This window comes from Bos grunniens, chromosome 1 (genome assembly GCF_055505025.1).
Source record: "Bos grunniens cultivar Pamir isolate PY7600 chromosome 1, Bosgru_T2T1.0, whole genome shotgun sequence".
NCBI classification, from domain to species: domain Eukaryota; kingdom Metazoa; phylum Chordata; class Mammalia; order Artiodactyla; family Bovidae; genus Bos; species Bos grunniens.
The window spans coordinates 62,321,231-62,341,345 of record NC_141165.1 but is presented as its reverse complement, the minus strand read 5'-3'; the positions used below and the strand labels follow the sequence as shown (position 1 = coordinate 62,341,345).

The 20,115-nt window shown below is 41.4% G+C and overlaps 1 protein-coding gene and 1 long non-coding RNA gene across 41 annotated transcripts in view; one reads left to right on the top strand and one right to left on the bottom strand.

The window, feature by feature from the left end:
- The window catches only part of LOC147379540 (uncharacterized), a 133,412-nt gene extending 129,288 nt beyond the window's left edge, over window positions 1-4,124 (top strand). Inside the window, exon 5 of the long non-coding RNA XR_015161800.1 lies at window positions 3,756-4,124. This is a non-coding gene — a long non-coding RNA (uncharacterized LOC147379540). The remainder of the gene's footprint in view (window positions 1-3,755) is intronic.
- The window catches only part of FNDC3B (fibronectin type III domain containing 3B), a 361,710-nt gene that overhangs the window by 52,486 nt on the left and 289,109 nt on the right, over window positions 1-20,115 (bottom strand). For 25 of the 40 annotated variants that reach the window (XM_086394520.1, XM_086394600.1, XM_086394566.1 and 22 more), the window contains 9 exons: window positions 14,848-14,972; window positions 13,444-13,618; window positions 11,346-11,432; window positions 10,004-10,142; window positions 7,856-7,927; window positions 6,074-6,148; window positions 5,111-5,229; window positions 3,163-3,268; window positions 2,098-2,270 (listed from right to left, as the gene is read on the bottom strand). In XM_086394520.1, coding sequence (XP_086250646.1) covers window positions 2,098-2,270; window positions 3,163-3,268; window positions 5,111-5,229; window positions 6,074-6,148; window positions 7,856-7,927; window positions 10,004-10,142; window positions 11,346-11,432; window positions 13,444-13,618; window positions 14,848-14,972 — 1,071 coding nt within the window. The remainder of the gene's footprint in view (window positions 1-2,097; window positions 2,271-3,162; window positions 3,269-5,110; window positions 5,230-6,073; window positions 6,149-7,855; window positions 7,928-10,003; window positions 10,143-11,345; window positions 11,433-13,443; window positions 13,619-14,847; window positions 14,973-20,115) is intronic. The other 15 variants (XM_086394591.1, XM_086394607.1, XM_086394598.1 and 12 more) reach the window with 1 other exon arrangement.

Below are 20,115 nucleotides of genomic sequence, written 5' to 3'. Positions count from 1 at the left end.
TTTTGAGTATTTCTTCTAGTCACTGGTATTTTCCAATTTGAAACCAACAGTCCTATTATTGTTTTCTTGGCATGCCCACCATCTCAACTATCTGAAGGTTTATACTGCACTTCTCTCCTCCTCCTACCATCAGTGGCCATACTGCTCAGAACAATCATCACTTTAGTTTTAAAACACATCAAGAGAACCAGAACCACCACGTTAAGGTGGAATATGTGGTACTTAAAAGAATTGGGGCAAGGAATAAAGTAATTTTCAGGCTAATGAGGAAGTCCAACCAGTCTATCCTAAAGGAGACCGACCAGTCCTGGGTGTTCATTGGAAGGACTGATGCTAAAGCTGAAACTCCAATACTTTGGCCACCTCATACGAGGAGTTGACTCATTGGAAAGGAGTCTGATGCTGGGAGGGACTGGGGGCAGGAGGAGAAGCAGACGACAGAGGATGAGATGGCTGGATGGCATCACCGACTTGGTGGACATGAGTTTGAGTGAACTCCAGGAGTTGGTGATGGGCAGGGAGGCCTGGTGTGCTGCGATTCATGGGGTCGCAAAGAGTCGGACACGACTGAGAGACTGAACTGAACTGAATGAGGAATATGACTGTGTTTTTCAAAATGGAGGAAAAAACATAAAGAAAAAAATCTTTCAAATTTTCTAATATAACTTGCAAATATACTGAAGGTAGGGGAGAAACTGTCTGGAGTAGACCACAGAAGAGGACCACAAGTCAAATATATGGTTAAATTTCAGTATAACAGGATTTAAAAATAAGGCTGAGATAGTTTCTTTAAATGACAAATTAGTGAAAGGAGAAAGTAAACCTCAATCAGTCCAGTTGCACATGTGTCTTTATCATGGCAAATATCTTCTTCAAAAGTTGAGGGGGAAAATGACCAGGGTTTCATCTGCAGCATGGGTGATTATCAGCATCCATCCTCTTTTTACTTATGAAAAGTCAGGGTACAGAGGCTTTCTTATCTTCTCACCAATACATTTAAATTGTCTAGTTTTGTGTGTGGGTTTTTTTTAATTTAAATACCTGTATCTGAAATTCTTTCCTAATGGTGAATTAGAAGAGATCCAGCTCTTGTTCAAGGTTTGTGACCCTACTTCAGACCAAATGTTTTCAAACTAAGGCCTGGCTAACCAGAAACGGACTAAAGACAAACACACTTCACTTCTGAAAGGCAGGAATGAACACCAAGAACTAGAAGAGTCTTGCCAACTTGCTGTCACTGTCAGTTTGGCTTTCTTTCTTATAAAAATCTCGTCGATTAATTACATCTATTTATTTGTACAGAATGCATTTATACACATCGCTGGCCCTCTGTCGGGCGTTAGCAGCAGTTTGCCCTACCCACACCCTTCCACCTTCTTTTACATTTCTGCCCATCTGTGACACACCAAAACGCCCTATAGTTTCTGGGTCACTTCATTCTCATTATGAATCTGCAGCACTCTGCAATTAAAAAAACCAATCACCTTTGTGCATATAGTCAGACCCTTTCAATCTTGAATAGCCCACCTCAACAACTTCAAATGGAGTACTAGAAAGGACCAGAGAGTTCTATGAAATAAAGAAAAAACAAATAAGCTGGTATCCCTAGCCTCTACCCCAGCAGAGTTTTAAAAACTGACCTAAGACATTGCTGAGTAATTTAGACAACATGGTAAAGGAATATTATGGGAGTCCTAATCTCCCATAAATGATTTATATAATCGATGAGAAACTAGGAAACCACCAAAAGGCATCTAAAAGGTAAAGTTATATTATATAAATATAAATTATATATTATATAAATATAAAAAGTTATAATATATAATCGATGAGAAACTGAGAAACCACCAAAAGGCATCTAAACAGTAAAGTCCTTATTAACTTTGAGCCCTGTCTTAATAGGAGGACAAAAGAATCAAAATTTCCAATGCTGGGTCTACATGAAATCAAAGCAGGATTTCTTCAGAAATAAGATTGTATATACAGTTCTTTAATGGCTGTCACAGTTGGACAGATACAGATGAGGAATTTTAGGAGGGTGGAAACAGAAGTGCCAGGACCTCGTGTTTTTGTGGTGATAAGCAGGCATGTACTCACCCCTCCGTCATTCAGAGCCCGCACCCTGAAGCGATACACGGTTCCTGGAAGCAGGTTGCCCACGGTGCACTCGAGCTCCGGCCCATGGTATACCTCCGAAGCTACATCCTCCGGTTCTGTCATCTCCACGCTGTACTCTGAGACCTCACAGCCACTTTCAGAGGCAGGAATGTCTGGGAATGAACATTATTCATCTTAGAACTTTTTTATTACTTCAGGTTGGCCCTATCACACCTTATGCTCTATGACATTTGCAAAATATCATGTAGGTAGCCTGTCCTTGATATTTACAAAAGAACCCCCACTTCAAAAAGAGAAAGAGATACAAAAGAAAGTTTCTTAACGATGTTATCCATACTTTTCAAAGCAAGTACATTTAATGATATGAACAAAATGATTCCAAAACCATAGAACTTTTAGGCAATTCCTTTACATTCTAATGCAAGGTAAAGGCAAGAATTAGAGGGGAGAAAAATATTCTTTTTAACCTGAAACCAAAGGACATATTAAATCAAGTTAGAGAACCCCAAACTGGCATAACATCTTAATTTAGACATTAAGTGATGGGGAACAATAGTCTGACAGAGTTCTGCAGGTTTATATTTGCAATTTTACATGCTGTGAATTATTAATATGACAGGCAATGCTAAGACAGCTTGAGCTGAGACTGTAAAACACCAGGACCCACACACGACAGGGTGGCAAAGGTGAGGATACAGATGCTGCCTAAGGAACAACTTCTTGGTTTAACCTCTTTATTAAGCTCTTTATTTTTTATTTTATGAATAAAGTTGAGGAACTCCTGCTCTGAAACATTTTCTAGAACAGTGCCCTCTGAGGGCAGAGGGTGAACAGCGCATGTGGCACCACCAGGAACAGGAGGATGGGCCACAGTGCTGGGCATTCACAAACCCAAGCCCATGTACATTAAACAGAATATGGACATTTTCAATAGACACAAATCTGGTTTTCAGAAGAAAGACCTGAAACTTAATTACAAAGCAGTAAGTCTTAAACTCAACCTCCAATTGTCCAAATTGGCGACGTGAAGATGTGGTCACTCACCCCACTCTAAGTGGACTTCTTTGTGCTTTGGTCTACCCAAAACCCTCGGTGGGCGACACTGACCTGGTGCAATGCTTAGTGTGCGAACAGGGAGACTTTCAGAACACTGCAGGAGAAACACCAAAGAGAACCGTCTCTTAGTTACTATGCATTTTTTAGAGCTCTACATACCAGGCAAATTCCACCCCACACCAGCAAATGCTGCCAAGGAGGGGGTTACACACTGAATGTGTACACTTCTTATGCAATATGATCTTCATCTCTCTGTGTGTGGTGCATGTGTATATTTGTGTATATTTTAAGTATGGACATATGCATATGGCACTGGTAAAAATAATTATTTCTGGTGTCAGATTTGCAGACTGACATTTTGACCGTTGTGTATCCCAAGCACACAGTTACTTCCCTTTAACTAAAAATTAGACCCTTCCTGAGGACAGAGGAGAACACAAAACAACAGCTGGATGAGGTTTATAAATGGTGCCATAAATGGCCCACCACATACAGAGCAGAAGAGCAAATAAAGTCAGCTGAGTGTGACATTAACCAGCAGGTTCTGCTAATGTTAAATCATCAGGGTTTCTTTTTTGCAGGATCTGGTTGTGTAAGGCTGGTGGTATGGAAGCTGACACCTTTTTGAGATATGAGGAACATGGTAGAGATACGCAGCTCAACCAACCTCATCCTCCTCCTTGAGGAAATGCGGTGCAGAGGAGATATGTTTATACATTCAAGGAGCACCGCTGCCTCTGTGCAGCCTTGTGCAACACCTCGTGTGAAAGAGAAGCTCGCCAATCACCTGTGACTTTGAGGTCAACCTGGCTCACCCTCGGAGACGCTGCATAAATGTCCTTGAGCTGGACCTTTATTTTAAACCTGAGAATTCTGTCTAAATATACAGTCTAGACTTCACAATACTGCTATCCTTGGGAGGGAAAGAAAATAAACATATGACACTGTCAGAGGTGGGTTGACTGGCAAAATTCGGCACCTACTGGCAGGTGTGCTCTTGAAAAGTCAACCCAGTACAGGGCTATAAGCCATCTTTTGTGCTCTCTCTCTCTCTCTCAATACTAATGATTTCAAAACCACGATGCTAAATATCTCTCTGATGAACATGTTTTTTACCATACTGCCTCTCATTCACTTTCTAAATGTTCATCATTTAGATAATGATCTCATTATTAGAACACTTCATGTGTACTTGTTGTTTTGAGTGCACGAGAACACTGTGAAGTTGTTTCCTGACATGTTGAAGTTTCCTGACATGTTGAACAGTTGGTCTAAGGTCATATAAATTGTAGACAATGGTGGTGGTCATTCTGTGATGTATAAAAATATTAACTCACTGTGTTGTGACAGGAAACTTATATAATATTGTAAGTCAATTATACTTCAATTTTTTAAAAAAGGCAGACGACAAGAGAACTGGTGCTACCTACAGATGTAAGGTTGGGCACTGGGCAATCTGAGGAGATGCAATTCAGCTCAGTTACCCTAGGTATATGTGGCTTTACAATCATTTTCCAGCAGATGGCAGTAAAGTATCAAGAGGAAGGTGTGTTTCACATTCTTCCAAAACTGCCAAAGTAACAGCAAAGCTGAGCTGGAGGTTGTATCTTTTTGCTCTAAATTCTAAGCTTTTCTATCATCGCGATAACTGAGGTTCACCCCCGTATTCGTTAGCCAATGCAAACTGCAGACCACCTTCAATTTTCAACTGTGATGTGGTCATGCCCAAGTCTTGGAAAGCAGCACAATTCAGTTGAGAATCATCTGGGTCTATCTTTCTATACCCTCTAAAGAACAATTCAGAAAACTCTGATGTGATACCATGGCAGGCTGTAGTACCAAGATATATTTTTTAAAAGCAATTTATTCTGATGTTACAGATAGGCTGTCTGAATTTGACCAAAGATGTTTACTTTTACACTGAAACAAAACCAACCTGACTGTGTCCACCAGTACTTATGCAGCATGCTCGGAGTTTGTACAAAGTGCCTGGTTTCAAGTGGGTGAAAGTGTACTCTGTAGCCGACCCACTGTAGGCCACTTCCCACTGACTCGCTGCAAAAGAAGACCACGTGTGAGTTTATGCCTTTTGTAAAAATGTAATAGTATCAACCATTCCTGATAAGAAAAAGCTCTAAGTGGTTTCCGTGAAAAGCAGCATCTCCTATTCTTTTCTTCTTTTTTAAACAGTCACAGGGCTCTCTTTCCATTTCCTTTACAAAATTAAATACTAAAATAACATGAAGGCATTTTTAATACTTAGCACTGCTGGTTACACTACTTAATATCACCATGATCACATTTGCTGACTGTGGAGGTTTGGATGCTGGAAAGACCAAAATCTGTAGTTGGTCCTGTAGCAGGAGATGGTATTGAGCAAGTTGGCAAGTGGTGATGGTGTGAGAAGCCCCTGGGCCCAGCTGGGCAGGGGGAAGCAGGCTTCGCCATGAGGTTCCTGGTCAGCCCAGGGCACCACTGAAGAGTTTCTCCCGGTTCTTATCTGCCTGGAGGTCACAGCAAGTGAACTCCCCCGACCCCATCCCAGCCATATAGACCAAGCCCTTTGGGTAAAGTCCTGCTGTCTCCATGGAGCCCCACTTAAGACAAAAATACCCAAGACAGTGACTTTAAAGATGAAACACTCAGTGTGACCCAGGTTATCTAACCACTTCTGGGGATTAAAGAAAGCAAGCAGGGCCACTGAGGGGCCTGGGTGAGGCTGATGCCACCAGGAGAAGAGCATTGTGTGTGGGGGGGGGGGCGGTGGGGGGGGCGGTGCTTCAACCATCCAGGACATTTATTCCTCCTCTGCTTTGTTCCCACCAACACTATGTTTCCAGCAGACTACTTGAAAGGAATGTTTTACTCCATGCAGTTGTTTAAGGGAAAATACTTTTACCCTCTTCCACGACAGTTACTTGGAGAAGGAAATGGCAATTCCTGGAGAATCCCATGGACAGAGGAGCCTGGTGGGCTATAGTCAATGGGGTTGCAAAGATTCAGACATGACTGAGGCACTAACATATACACACACACGATAGTTACTAACTTCCACAAATACTCTCAGCTGCTTATTAGGCCAGATTTACAATAAAGTCTGTAGAAGGAAATGGCAACTCACTCCAGTACTCTTGCTTGGAAAATTCCATGGATGGAAGAGCCTGGCAGGCTATGGTCCATGGGGTTGCAAAGAGCTGGACACGACTGAGTGCCTTCACTTTCTTTCTACAATGAAGTCACATGCACAAGGGCCATATAGGAACAAGGGGGAATAATAAAGATAGTCATTCTGACATAACTGAGTAGATGACCTGTACTGCAAAGGCAGCTAGGAACAAGGACTAGAGAGGAGACTGAATTAATCCCTGATGCCATGCACTACCGGAGAAGGCGATGGCACCCCACTCCAGTACTCTTGCCTGGAAAATCCCATGGACGGAGGAGCCTGGTGGGCTGCAGTCCATGGGGTCACTGAGGGTCAGACACGACTGAGCGACTTCACTTTCACTTTTCACTTTCATGCACTGGAGAAGGAAATGGCAACCCACTCCAGTGTTCTTGCCTGGAGAATCCCAGAGACGGGGGAGCCTGGTGGGCTGCTGTCTATGGGGTCGCACAGAGTCGGACACGACTGAAGTGACTTAGCAGCAGCAGCAGCAGCCATGCGCTACCACACCGTTGACCTTATGTGCAGAATGGCATCTACTTTTAATCAGCCACAGTGGTCAAGAGAGCCACAAAACTTCAAAATATATTTAGTTATTCACAATGAGACACTGAATATACATGACTTCTCTCAAAGGCCTGATTTTTAGCATAGAATATGATTTTACGTTAAGAACAGCTGTGCCCATCTCAGAGTATTATGAGTTTTTTTGGCTTAAAATAGAGTAGGGCCCAACTGATGTGAAAATAAAACATTCCAGGTGGCTATCATGGCACAGAATAAAAAGCAAGCCACACACCTGCACAGACTGTTTGTAAAAGTTGCTGTTAACTCTCCCCGCTCCCCCCACATGTGTATCACTTTAAAAAACAAAGTACTAGTTACAGGGATCATTAGAGTGGTGGTGAGACAGGTGTCATTTTTATAGTTCTGAGGACTTGACTTTTTCCTATTAAAGCATAATAAATTTTATTAGAAAGACGATCTAAGAATTTTTTAGAAAACACTATGGGAGGAATCTGACCTCTAACACTGTCTGGCTTTAGCTCACCTAGTGTAAGGAGTAAGGGTTAAACAATCTGACCGAGAAATAACAAAAATGAAGACATTTCCTGAATTTGTTACAGCGTGTTATGCTTCTCAGCAGCCCACAACAATATGTTGTTATCCTCTGTGCACTGATTTATTCTTCCTGCTGATCGCTTCTGACACTTTCTCTGCTTATAAGAATTTCTACAGAAAGTATGCCAAGAGAGATGAAAAACATATTTATTCTATTAATGAGGACCTTTGGCTTAAAGAAGTGACAAAAACTTTAAAAAGCATGATAAAAATATACATATCAAGCAGACTGATTCATGATGCTGTGTTTGAAAGAAAAAACTGTCAATATGTGATTAAAGCCCATTTACCGTAGTACCTCTATCAACAGAATAAATGATAGCCCACTATTATCATACAGATGTTTATCTTATTAGAAAACAGGACTTGAATAAGAATTTCTACAAACTTCACCTTCAGAATTTCCATCCGTAATCTCCAGCAAGTACTTGAGTATTTCTGAACCGCCATTGTCCTTTGGAGGATCTGGAAAGTAAGCAAATGTCTTATTAGTTATAAAAGCATATTGACTTTTGTTAGTAAACATTATTAGAACACACAGAACCATGTAACATTAGACTGTATAAATTCTGGATTCAAGTAAAAGACACAAATAACATTTCACCCAACTCCTTACTTGAAAAACAAAAGAAACAAAAACACCACAAAACCTTCTAACGAAGCAAAGTTTACAGAGCTAGAAATGCCGAAAAGTTAGCATTTAGTGAAACACGAACAAAACCCGAAATGTGATTTTATTTTTCTAAGAGTTATGGTCAAATATTTATTTTGAGAATTCTAAAGCCTGTTCTTTAATATATGGTGGTTTTTATATAAAACAAAATATTCATGTACTTCTTTTCAAAAATTATTTTATTCTTTATTTCACTTAAATCATCACGACCAGATTCTTTTGCGAGATGGAAAGAGAGGGAAAAGGAGGTGTAAAAATTATTGATGAAATTTCAAATTGTTCATCACAGTGTGCTGCTAAGCAAACTTTACATCCCAAGTGAACCTAATAGAAAATCAGATCAACTGGAACCTGTACCAAAGAGGTGGTTTGAAAAAGGGGTTCTGGCTTGTTACTAGAACCCTGTGTACCTTAGCTATTTGTCTATTGGTAACCCAGGGCCTGCAAGAATTTTCTTTTCTGAGCAGAAAAATATTTTTTCAAGACTACACAGAATTTGCCTCTACTATCAATTGGCCATCTATGTTTTAGACATATTCTCAGGTTACTCATATAGATTTAGAAACTTTAATCCCTCTTTTCACCTATAATTTCCATTAATATACATTAATTTCAGTAGTAGATATTTACAACAATAATTAAACAGTTAAATCTTATGGCATATGGGGCCTCCTTGGTGGCTCAGACACTGAAAGAATCCGCCTGCAATGCAGGAGACCTAGGTTCAATCCCCGGGTCAGGAAGATCCCATGGAGAAGGGAACAGCAATCCACTCCAGTATTCTTGCCTGGGAAACCCCATGGACAGAGGAGCCTGGCAGATTACAGTCCATGGGGTTGCAGAGTTGGACAAGACTGAGCGACTTAACAGTTAACAGTTAACAATGAAAGTAAATGTTCAGTGCTGACAGAAATTTCTAGGATATTCTGAGAAAAGAAGCTTTAGATCTGGAAAAAAGCACACTTAGTTTTTTTTTGTTTCTTTTAATCATATCCATGTTCCAGGGAATAATTCTGCCTCAAAATTACCACATAACTTGAAGCAGTGATATGTCTCAGTGGTTGGTCTCTAATAATGATTTAGTTATGTTTTACATTTCCTTTATATCACTTGACTGCCAGGTAAAATTTTTTTTTTGTCTGTTAGGTAGTTACTATTCTTGTATGATGTTAGTGATGATCATACACATCGTAACAGTTTCACATACAATTGCAAATGTTTATCAACATTCTAATGGCATTTATTTCATTGAAATAATCCATGCAGCAGGTGAGACACAATATCCTTCTATCAGATTCCTACAAATAGCATATAATGAACTTTAATATGGGAACTTCCTGAAGTCCGAGGCCTCTGGTTATATACAAACAACAAAAACTAAAGTCTTCCTAATTCATTGTAACTTAAACATCCTGTCAAATTTAATATGACTTAACCTAAATTTTGAAAACTATTTTCAATACTAACTTTATAAATCAACTTTCATATTAATAACTTTATAAATCAACTTGCATACTAATAACTTTATAAATCAATTTTCATATTAAATATTGCTACATTTTAAGGGAAAGTTACTGAAGAATGATATATTCAGAGACTACCACATACAAATTATTAATATATTAAAATACAGGCAGAAGAAGTGTCTTACAGGAAAATCATGAAGTAAATGAAATGCTCTTACAATTGTCAATTTTACCAACTGGTGGCATTGTCAGGATATTTCTAATATATATATTTCAAACATGTAAAACTCCCTCAGATAATATGGTTTCTTTGTTAACTGGTTTGTCACTACTGAAATTAATCAAGTTTAAAAAAAAAAATCTGTCAAAAAAAGCAGCAGCAGCAATAGCAATAAAACATACCCCATTTGACACTAAAGCCATAAGACATAACTGGTCCTTTAATGAGGGGTCTTGTAGGTGGTCCAGGCCTGTCTGGACTTGTTGTACAAACCAAAACTTCACTTGGGCAGCTTTTCCCTTCCATATTAGAAGCAGTCAGCTGTAACACAACCAATAACACATTCATATGCTTTAGATAGTAGTTCTTAAACCAGTGGTGATGTTCAACATGGCAAGATCAAGGCATCCATGAACTCAGATACTGACACATATTCTCCCTTGCTCTCTCACAAACTACTAATTTATAAGTGTTTCTTTAATGGAGTACTTATTTTCTAAACAGTTTACTTATTAACAATTAAAAATGAAACAACAAGGTAGGTTTTAGCTAAAGACACTTTTACCTTTTCAAGAATACAAAACAAAACCAGTATGTCTCCACCAGTTCATTTTGTTTTATGGAAGGAAAATATGGCGGGGGGTAGTGGGCAGCAGATATAAAGAACCTTGCTAACCTTGATTATTTAGGAGTAGGACAACGCCACCTTGTGGAGAATTGCTGGCAGTATACCTCTGATCTCATAGCCAGCCATCGAATAGCAAGGTTTTTTAAAATATCAAAAACTATCATTTTCCTTTAGTAGTCACACGTTCCACTTGACAATCTGACAAATATTTATTGAGTGACTCCTACAAGTTAAATAACATGATTTGTCTCTCAAATTAAGAGAAGGAAAGAGAGAATCAGAAGACAACCACATCTCTCTAAAACGCACACTGTTGCACCAGAAAGTACAAGGCTGTGCTAGGATCGATAACAGTAAGGCAGCACAGAAGGCAGCCTGCTGTCTCCTCTCTCCTAATGAGATCGCAGAACTGTCTTCTGCTACAACACAATGTCCCACGGTGACGTCAGCAGTGCTTGTCCAGAGCCTAACAGGGGAGGGGTGTAGGTAATAGAAAACAAAAATGGCTGAGAAAAGAAAAATGGGCAAAAGAGCACAGGACAATGGGAAAAAAGGAAATCTGATGAAAAGAAGAAACTCTGAATAGAAGGACATAAAGTGCAGGTGAGAGACAGGTACGCTGGGCACCTGGTCTGAATCTTCCTGGGCAAGGGCATCTAGCCTCGTTATGTAATTTATTACAGTACATCACAGCAACAGGTTTCTTTTCTCCAAAGTCGGGTGTGGGTTTTAAAATTAAAGTATGGTGTGTATTTTATAGATATTACTTTAAAAGTGTGAAGTGCAGCAACCTTAAAAAAGTTTTTAACCTGTAAAATTGATTTAAAATGATAAAGGGGGGAAACATAAAAGAGCTTTATTTTTAAGCAGTTCAAGTACCCAAATGACTGACTTACCCTGAATTTATACTGTGTGCTTCTTTTGAGATTTTTCACAGTACAGGTTAAATCCTCTCCAGTGTATTTTGGGTGGAAAAGGTTATCCTGTAAAGGCAAAGCCAGAAAGAAACATCAGTATCATAAAATCTGGGCATTAAATCCCTTGTATGTAGGAGTTTTAGACTGCCTCTTTCCATTATCACAGTGGGCCAGAAGTCTGGCAGCTATAGCAAAAATAGGGCCAGAATCCCACGGTGCTTTAAGTGAAACTTTAACTGTTATCACATCATAATCTGTCCTGATCTGGGCACTTTTATTGTGAGACTAACACTAATGTGAAAGAGAACAATGCTCTCTTTGAAAAAGTGCAAATTTCCTTTTAATAGATGCCACCATAAACTTTCCTCACAGAGCAAACTTTTTCTAGTTACTCAATAAGCATTTTAAACAAAGAATTTAACTACCAAATTAACGAAGCAGTATGTAGTTTAAAAAAAAATCATTTAACAACATTGTCATGAAAAAACGCTCTTGTGCAGAAGTCCTCACTGTCAAGATGCAGTGTGCTATGTAATAAACAGTGGTTGGGGTTTCTGACACAGTGTCTTCTGGCTAACGGGGAAAGTCCTTCAACGGGATAAATGTCCCACTGACAGCCAACTGTATGGAATTCATACAACAGTATTCTTAGTCATGCATGCATCCACCCCCATTCATCCATCTGATCTCAGAGCACCCCTGATGCACCAAGCTCTCTTCCACGCTCTAGAGGTTTAGCACTACCCAAAAACAAAGTCTTGCCCATCAGAAACTGTATGACAGCTGGAGAAAGCAATTAAAACACTCTGCATACAAATATGAAGCATGTTGTGTGGTGTTAAGTGCTATTAGATGAAAAATAAAGCTGGGTAAGAGAACAGAGTCGGTAATAGAGCTAGGGAGCATTGCTTTCTATAGCTCTCCAGGCTCAATGAAGCAGTCACATGCGGCTCTTCCAATAAATTAAAATACAATTAAAAATTCAGTTCCGTGGGCTGACAGCCACATCTCAAGTGCTCCACAGCTCTGTGTGACTAGGCTGTATCTTATTACACAGCACAAATTACAGAACATCTCCATCACCACAGAAAGTGCTCCTGGACAGTGCTGTCATACAAGGCGGTCAGGGAAGGGCTCTCTAAAGAGGTAACATGTGAGAAGAGACCTGAAGGAAATGAGGGGAGTGACTCAAAGATATCTGAAGGGGCATGTGAGCCAGAGGGCACAGGAGTCGCTAAGGCGCTGTGGGAGGGCGTGGCTGGTGTGCTCAGCGAGATGACAGTGGCAGAACAAGGTCAGTGATGAAGACCCTGAATTCGGAGGACCTGGAAGTCATTCTGAGAGTACTGGCTTCTCCTCTGGAAGAGAAGGGAAGGCACTGGGATGGGAAGAGTTCTGAGCAGAGCACCGACATGCCGTACTTTATTTAACAGGCTCACTGTGGCTTCATGTGCAGAACACAGTGTAAGGATGAAAGTAGAGAAAATACTTAAGAGGCTATTCCAGCAACCCAGGGGCGGAGATGACGGTGGCTGGGAAAGTATAGTAGCTGTGCAGATGCTGAGAAATGATCAGATTTCTGGGTAACTTTGGAAGGGAGATTTACAAGGATTTGCTGACTGATTACATATGCGGTCTGATGGCTCAGACAGTAAAGAATCTGCCTGCAATGTTGGAGACCTGGGTTCGATCCCCGGGTTGGAAAGATCCCCTGGAGAAGGGAATGGAGACCTACTCTAGTATTCTTGCCTGGAGAAGTCCATGGACAGAGGATCCTGGTGGGCTACAGTCCATGGGGCCAGACATGACTGAATGACTAATGCAACAACTCAACACACGTATGAGGCTAAGGATGCCCCCACGGGTTTCTGGCTTCCCCAAAGGAAAGGTCGGGGATGCCATTTACGGATCTGGGGAAGACTGTGGGAAGGACAGTGTTCTGCTGGTGATTGCCCTGGTAGAAATTAAGAATTTGGTTTCCAATAGGCAGTGAATCTAATTTCACAGTGTACCCTGTAGCTGTGACAAAACTGACTTTACAGAATGCACACAGAAGCATGACGTGTGCCAGACTTACGTTCTCATCCTCCTGGATTTCCAAGGTGTAGGTGACCACCTCCTCAGGTGAGCAGCCTTCTGGTTTACTCCACTGCAGTGTGACCCACGTGACCCCAGCTCGAACGAGTCTTGGTGCCGAGGGCATCTGAGGAATGTTTCCTAACGTGTAGCACACCACCTCTTGGCTATACCCGCTGGAGAGAAACAGACCCGGTGAGACACATTTAGGAGCATGTGGAGGAGTTGGCATTTCAAAAGCTACCGTGTGACTGGCTTGGGTTGGTAAGTCTGTGGCCTGACAGGTTCAGCAAGCAAAGGCAGGCAAGGATCCTTTGTGTGATGTTCCTTACCACAACTTCAGTGTGCCCCAATCACCCACTCCCTACTTAGTCTACTACTAGAAAAGCATACTGTGTTACAGGAAAATATATTTAAAAATGTATTCCCCCCACAGGCACCTAGGAGTAAGCACAGTGTGACGGTGACAAGCCACGAGCCACAGCTACCAAGGAACTGTCAAATCAATGCATATAAGGGCAAACAATGGTCTGCTGATAAAATAAATGTTTTACAAATATGTACGCTGCCATTTTCCAAAAGTTTGTGGATGCTTTTGATTCGTTTATAAATTCTGAAGCTGTAGAAGCCTTTATCATTATGACTGTTCAACTAGTGAACTCTAAAAATACAATGGCTATCATGGGTAGGGAAAGAGGGCTGAAAAGCTTGTGATCTTAACAAGTTCTTTAGGCTGAATAAAGGGTTGGGACCAATCATGTGCTGAACCTTTAAGAAGATTTTCAACAAGTAGTGATGAAAGAAAAAGATTTTTCCCTTAATCAACTGTTACCCAGGCAGTGCAACTGAAATATGGTCTTTTCAAGGTACTTTTAATCTACTGATGCTTCACCATAAACCTGTTCTTACCGTTCCCTAGCAGCTTGGAGGCAAGCCGTGAGTCCTACACAGTCCAGATTCTCTCCAGTCTTGTGAGTATCTGCCTGGGCTTGACAACAATGGATGGCCCAGCAACTCGTTCTTTGTATCAGGAAACACTCAGACATAATTGAAAAAAGCAACTGAACGAGTAGCTTGCTAAAGTGATGAAAGAAAAAGGCACAGCATCTGAAAAATAAAGTCCTCAGAGGATTCCCTTTCAAAATCTGTAGTTACCTTTCCCTTGATTCTCTGAGACCCCTAGTGGGCCTTTCTGCATTACAGCCTGCAAGGCTGCAAAGAGGACACAGTGGCATTTATCACCTCGGAAGGGGCCTTCTAGCCTCTGATTAGGATTCTCTTTTGGAAGATCTCCAGCTGGTGCAGTGTGGAGGCAGCAGGCGACCTCGCCTTTCAGCAACGTGAGAGGAGGACTCAGGGACACCACATAGAGGCTTAAAGGCATGAGGACTGGGAAACGCCATACCTGGTGCCAATGTCATTCCGAGCCGCCAGCCGGAACGTGTACCCCATGGCTGGACACAGCTTTGTCAACTTGCAGTGCTTCTGGCTCCCAAAGAAGCATTGTCTGAAACCACTGTTTCTTTTTCCCTAAAAGAAAACAAGAAACAATGCACATAAATTTAAAAAAAAAAAATAAGAAAATGAAGGAGCATTTTGAATAACTGCTTAATTTTCTAGCTTGGATGAACAAAAACAATAGAAGGAAAGCACTCTACAATGAAATACCATCCTTAACACAAAGGCACTACAGACAATTCCGTTACTGAGACAGGTGGTATACCATACTTGTGGTATTTTCAAAGAGGACTTTGGTCAACAAAATAGAGAAGGCCCTTTTCAGGCACAGGGCAATGCTCAAGTTAAGGATCACAGTTTCTCAGATCTTCTTCACTTGGTCAAATAGCCCGACCTGGCCCATTATAGTGAGTCTGCGGCCTCACAGGATCACTAGCTTGGGAACTGCACAGTCTTCCCCAGGCGGCCCAGCACTCAAGGACTGATCTATGCAGCCCTGCAGGTCACAACTGTTCCTCCCTCCACCGTCACCACCCTGGTCTTCTCTCTCTTCTCCTGCTTTGTGGCAGCTCCCAAGCCCACACCTGTACATTCCAGTTGGTGAGCTGCTTGTATGCTCATCCCTAAAGGCTGGGCACATGCCTTTGACTAAATCTTGTCCACATCTGGTCTCAAAGCAGTGCTTTGGACAATCCGGGAGTTCTATCAAGGCTAGTAGTTGAGCTGAATGTCTGACAAAGACTTGGAACATCAGTTCAATTCATCTATGTGTATTACAACCATTCTTAAGTGTTTTATGAGGATGGAAACACATTTTTAATACATTCCTAGCCTTATACAATGCTTCAAATTCCTTAAAGTAAAAAGAAGACACTCCAGTGGGTTCTCTTAATAGATCTAAGAAGAAAAAAAAAAAAAACTACTCTGTGCCATGCTCAGAGGCATGGAATACGCATATCAGCAGTTTTCTAGAATATTTCATACCCATAATTCACAGTAGTTTATCTATGTTCATGCAAAAGAAAATCACATGCTAATGCTGGATGAATCTCAGCATTTTAATCAGACAGCCAAGCCCAGGACTTTCAGGAATATGTCTGAAGCTCTCTATTATATAAAAGACAAAGAAAGCACATTTTTCTCCTAAGAAAATGTAGGCCTTTCCTTCCTTTAAATAGGTCTCCAAATGCTTACTACTTAAAAAAAAAATTCCAGGTGAAGTTTAATTCAAAATAAGCATACAACTAGCTTCAAGTATCACCAGGCTGAACAGATTAAAAATCACCACACCACAGTCATCCTCAAACTTTTCCCAGTCTCCCCTCCCAAGCAAGGTGGTACCCTTTCCAAGGAAGAGAGGAGAAGCCCTAACAGTTTTAAAGAGCCAAAGTTCATGTTATCAAGGGTTCAACATGCAGTCAGATACAATGATGAAAAATGGTAGGGGTGGGGTTGGACGAAGGGGGCAGTAAAGCATATGTTTTTCAGCTGCGACTTAGGCAAAGTCACTCCGGCTGGCAAATCATGCCCTTAGGCTTACTTTAACCTTGAGCATTAAGGTTGCTGCAGACAATTTATTCAAAGGAAAGCTGTTTATGCATATATTTGCATAATTACATCCAGTGTCTGATTACACTCTGTGCGCTGCACACCCTGGTATGTTCTGTATCCATTTCAGGCAGTAGCGTGATCCACCTTCTTTCCTCCTCTATTTCTGAGCTCAGAGTAAACAGTGCAAGAAAGGCACATCCTGCCACCACGGAAGCCTTCCAAACCCCAGGCTGGCTCCCCTTCAATGCCTCGTTTTTCCTATTCTTTGTTTGGTCTCCTTTGCCCATTTCTGGTGCTTAGAACTACAGCCAGTAAATAAAAGTCAGTCTGTTCCTTACCAGGTTGATTTGCTTTAATATGGCGGAAACCAGCCTGTGGTTTAAATGAGAAAAAAAGAGTGGGGAGGCATCAATGATGGGAACTAGACTTTTATTTTAAAGGGCCAGAGCACTGGGGCTCACTAAAGAACTGAGAGAGAGAGAGAGAGCCATTCTGTGACCTTTAGGAGGTTTTCCTACATTGCCAACATTTAAAAAAAAAAATTCTACTTCAGTATCAAGAACAATTACTAGATAAACTCCAGCTTGTTTAGGTAAATCATGCCAAATTTTATACCTTTCCCGATATCCTACTATGTGCATGAACCCCAAGAACACAGAGAATGACCCAGAGTTGGTAGAACTTTAGAATCAAGTTTTAGAAACAGTACTTGTAGAATATGAAGGGGTGAGAGTACAAATGTTTCACAGAGTTAAAAAGGTAAAGCTTACTGGTGAATTTTTAGAAGTTACTGAATATAAAACAAAAGAAAAAGAGGAGAGGAAGTAGGTTAAAATATTTCAAACAAGAGAAGTTCTTGAATAAAACAAAATACTCATGTATGACAAGGAGTTTAATATAAACGGGATACCTGGGAAGAAAGAAAATTAATATTCACAAGAGTCTCTGCAGTACAAAGGTAATCTACTGTTAAGAGGTAGGCCAGCGAAGATGGAGAACACTCCAGGCTCCCATGTGGGATGGCTCCTGAGTCACCCTAGTCTTCCATGGAAGACCATGCCAGGTTCTCTGATGGCTTTAGGCTTAGGCATCAGAATAAGTACACAGTCAAAGGTACAGGCGATGTGAAGAATCTGTTTGTAAACCAAGCATGACCCCAGGTTGCAAACAGCATTTATAAATTAAATATTATCCAGCTCTTCCTGTTGACAGAAATGGATAGGGTTTAAAAATATATATATATAATGTTTAGAAGATTAAAAGACTCAGAGAAATGGACAGGAGTGATAATGCAATTGTTTATCAGGAATTAAATATGTCCAAGCCACTGTGGCACAGAAGGCAATGGCACCCCACTCCAGTACTCTTGCCTGGAAAATCCCATGGACAGAAGAGCCTGGTATGCTGCAGTCCATGGGGTCGCAAAGAGTCGGACACGACTGAGTGACTTCACTTTCACTTTTCACTTTCATACATTGGAGAAGGAAATGGCAACCCACTCCAGAATTCTTGCCTGGAGAATCCCAGGGACGGGGGAGCCTGGTGGGCTGCCGTCTATGGGGTCGCACAGAGTTGGACACGACTGAAGCGACTTAGCGGCAGCAGCAAGCCACTGTGGTTAGTGAAGTTTTACAAACAGTAAATCACAACTTCCATATTTGATAGGTAGCATGGCTCCAAATGATTGAGATATTATAATCTATATCATGTTCCCTCTTCTAATAAAATCTAATTTAAAGCACATAGGATTACTGAGACATAACAGCTGTACCTGGAAAGAACAACTTATATTTTAATAAGTTAAAGTTAGCTTCATGCAAACTTTCCTACAAAAACATGGTCCCAATGGAAATGGACAATCTCTCTCCACTGCAGGCCTGCTGTCTTCAATAATCTGGTCAAACATAGGCAGCAGAGACACCCGTGGCTGAGGCATTGCCCTGCTCAGCTACTGCTGCTAGGCCACGTGTGGGGTGTCACACAGAGGGGAGCTCAATAGGCCAAGGAGCCGGCTGCTCTACGAGCGAAAAGCTGAGACATGGATGGCCAGGAGCGTCCTGATTCTGCATGTTGGAAGATCATGGATGTGCATCACAGGACCAGTCAGGATCCAAATCTCTTTGAGACGAGCACTGGAGTGCCTCTTCTCCCAGGAAGGAAAGAAAACTTCACCCAATGAGAGCAGAGGTGACAGGAGGCTGGAAATCCACCCTGGAGGCTGGAAATTCGATCGTTCTGGCACAGATGTAGCCACCACACTACTGACCTCATTGGACATGAAGCCCCAGCGTGTTCTGGACTAGCTCCCTACTGCCAGTGTCCACAAGCCAAAAAGAACAGATTTTCAGGGTTCCCTGACTTGTTTCCATTTCATAATCCTGGGCATGCCCAAATGCTTTTTCCTACCACGCACACTGAAGTTCACTCAAGGACGAGGTTAATCTTTACTAGAATGTGAAGAAATTTTGGAGTACAAACCAACTGTGTGTGAATAGACTTCAAGGTGCTCACCTTGGTGGGGAGTGAGGCATCACAAACCCACACTGCTTCCTTTTACAGTTGAGTTCCTCTTCTCACTCCAATGAGTTTACAGTTCTCGCTAATATGCATCATCCTATACTCAGACCTAGCCTGCAAGGACCCACTCATAGTCCTGGGCCTTGAGACAAATGGAACTGTTTTCCACCCAGGGGGCTTGTCCTCCACTTCTGGTTAAAACTGCTCCCCAGAAAAGCACTCAATTTGCAGGCGGCTCAATCATGTACACAGCATGTATCAGATTAGTCTTTCCACAGTCCCAAGCTCCTGTTTGGCCTCCATCACCTCTTGTTACCAATGAACAGAAATACTTGGCATAGAATCTATATTCTAGACTCCACTGATCGGCTTAAGCTCCAGCCCCTCCAGGAGGCCTGGTCCCTGATGCCACTGAACTCAATTTACCAGAGTTCACCGGACCTAGTCTGGACATCTCATTGATCTGATCCTTGGTGAACAAGGGTCTCTTTTCAGTTCTCGATTCACACAGTACGGGGCGGCAGGGGGTGGGGTGGGGTGGTCTGTGGATTATCTTGGAGGGCAGGTCCCAGCCATCCCACACTCAGAAAGCTCCACTCTGCTCATGTCTGTCCCACTCCATCCTCATTTTCACTCCCTTGGTAGAAGGGTCACACATTTGGTTACCAGTCCTAATAAAAATCAGAGTCCAGATGTTCTTTTAGGTCCTATAAAGTTCCCACTACATTCTGAAGAGTGCCAGCTTTCTGCCAGACTGTGAAAGGACCCAATCTCAGACCAGCAGGGGTGAGAGAAGGCAGTGTGGGGTCGTGTGAGACGTAACTCCTGTGGCTCCGCAGCAGACAGTGAGTCACCCTTGGAAGCAGTTTTCAAGATGAGTTAATATAAACTTCAGGGACAAAGATATCTTGAAATACTATTCCACTCTTTGAGATGAAATCTTGGGGTAAATTGTAAATAAAAGATTTAAAATGTTTAAGTAATATATTCTCTATTTTCTCACTTTATTTTCTGCCCTTTTACTATCTACTTAAGTATTTTTCTTTTTAATTAACAATTTAAAATTAGCTGTTAAATAAGATGATAAACAGATTAGTTTCTATGTTTATAAACTCCCTCAAAAAAGGAGGGGGGAGGGAACACTTTG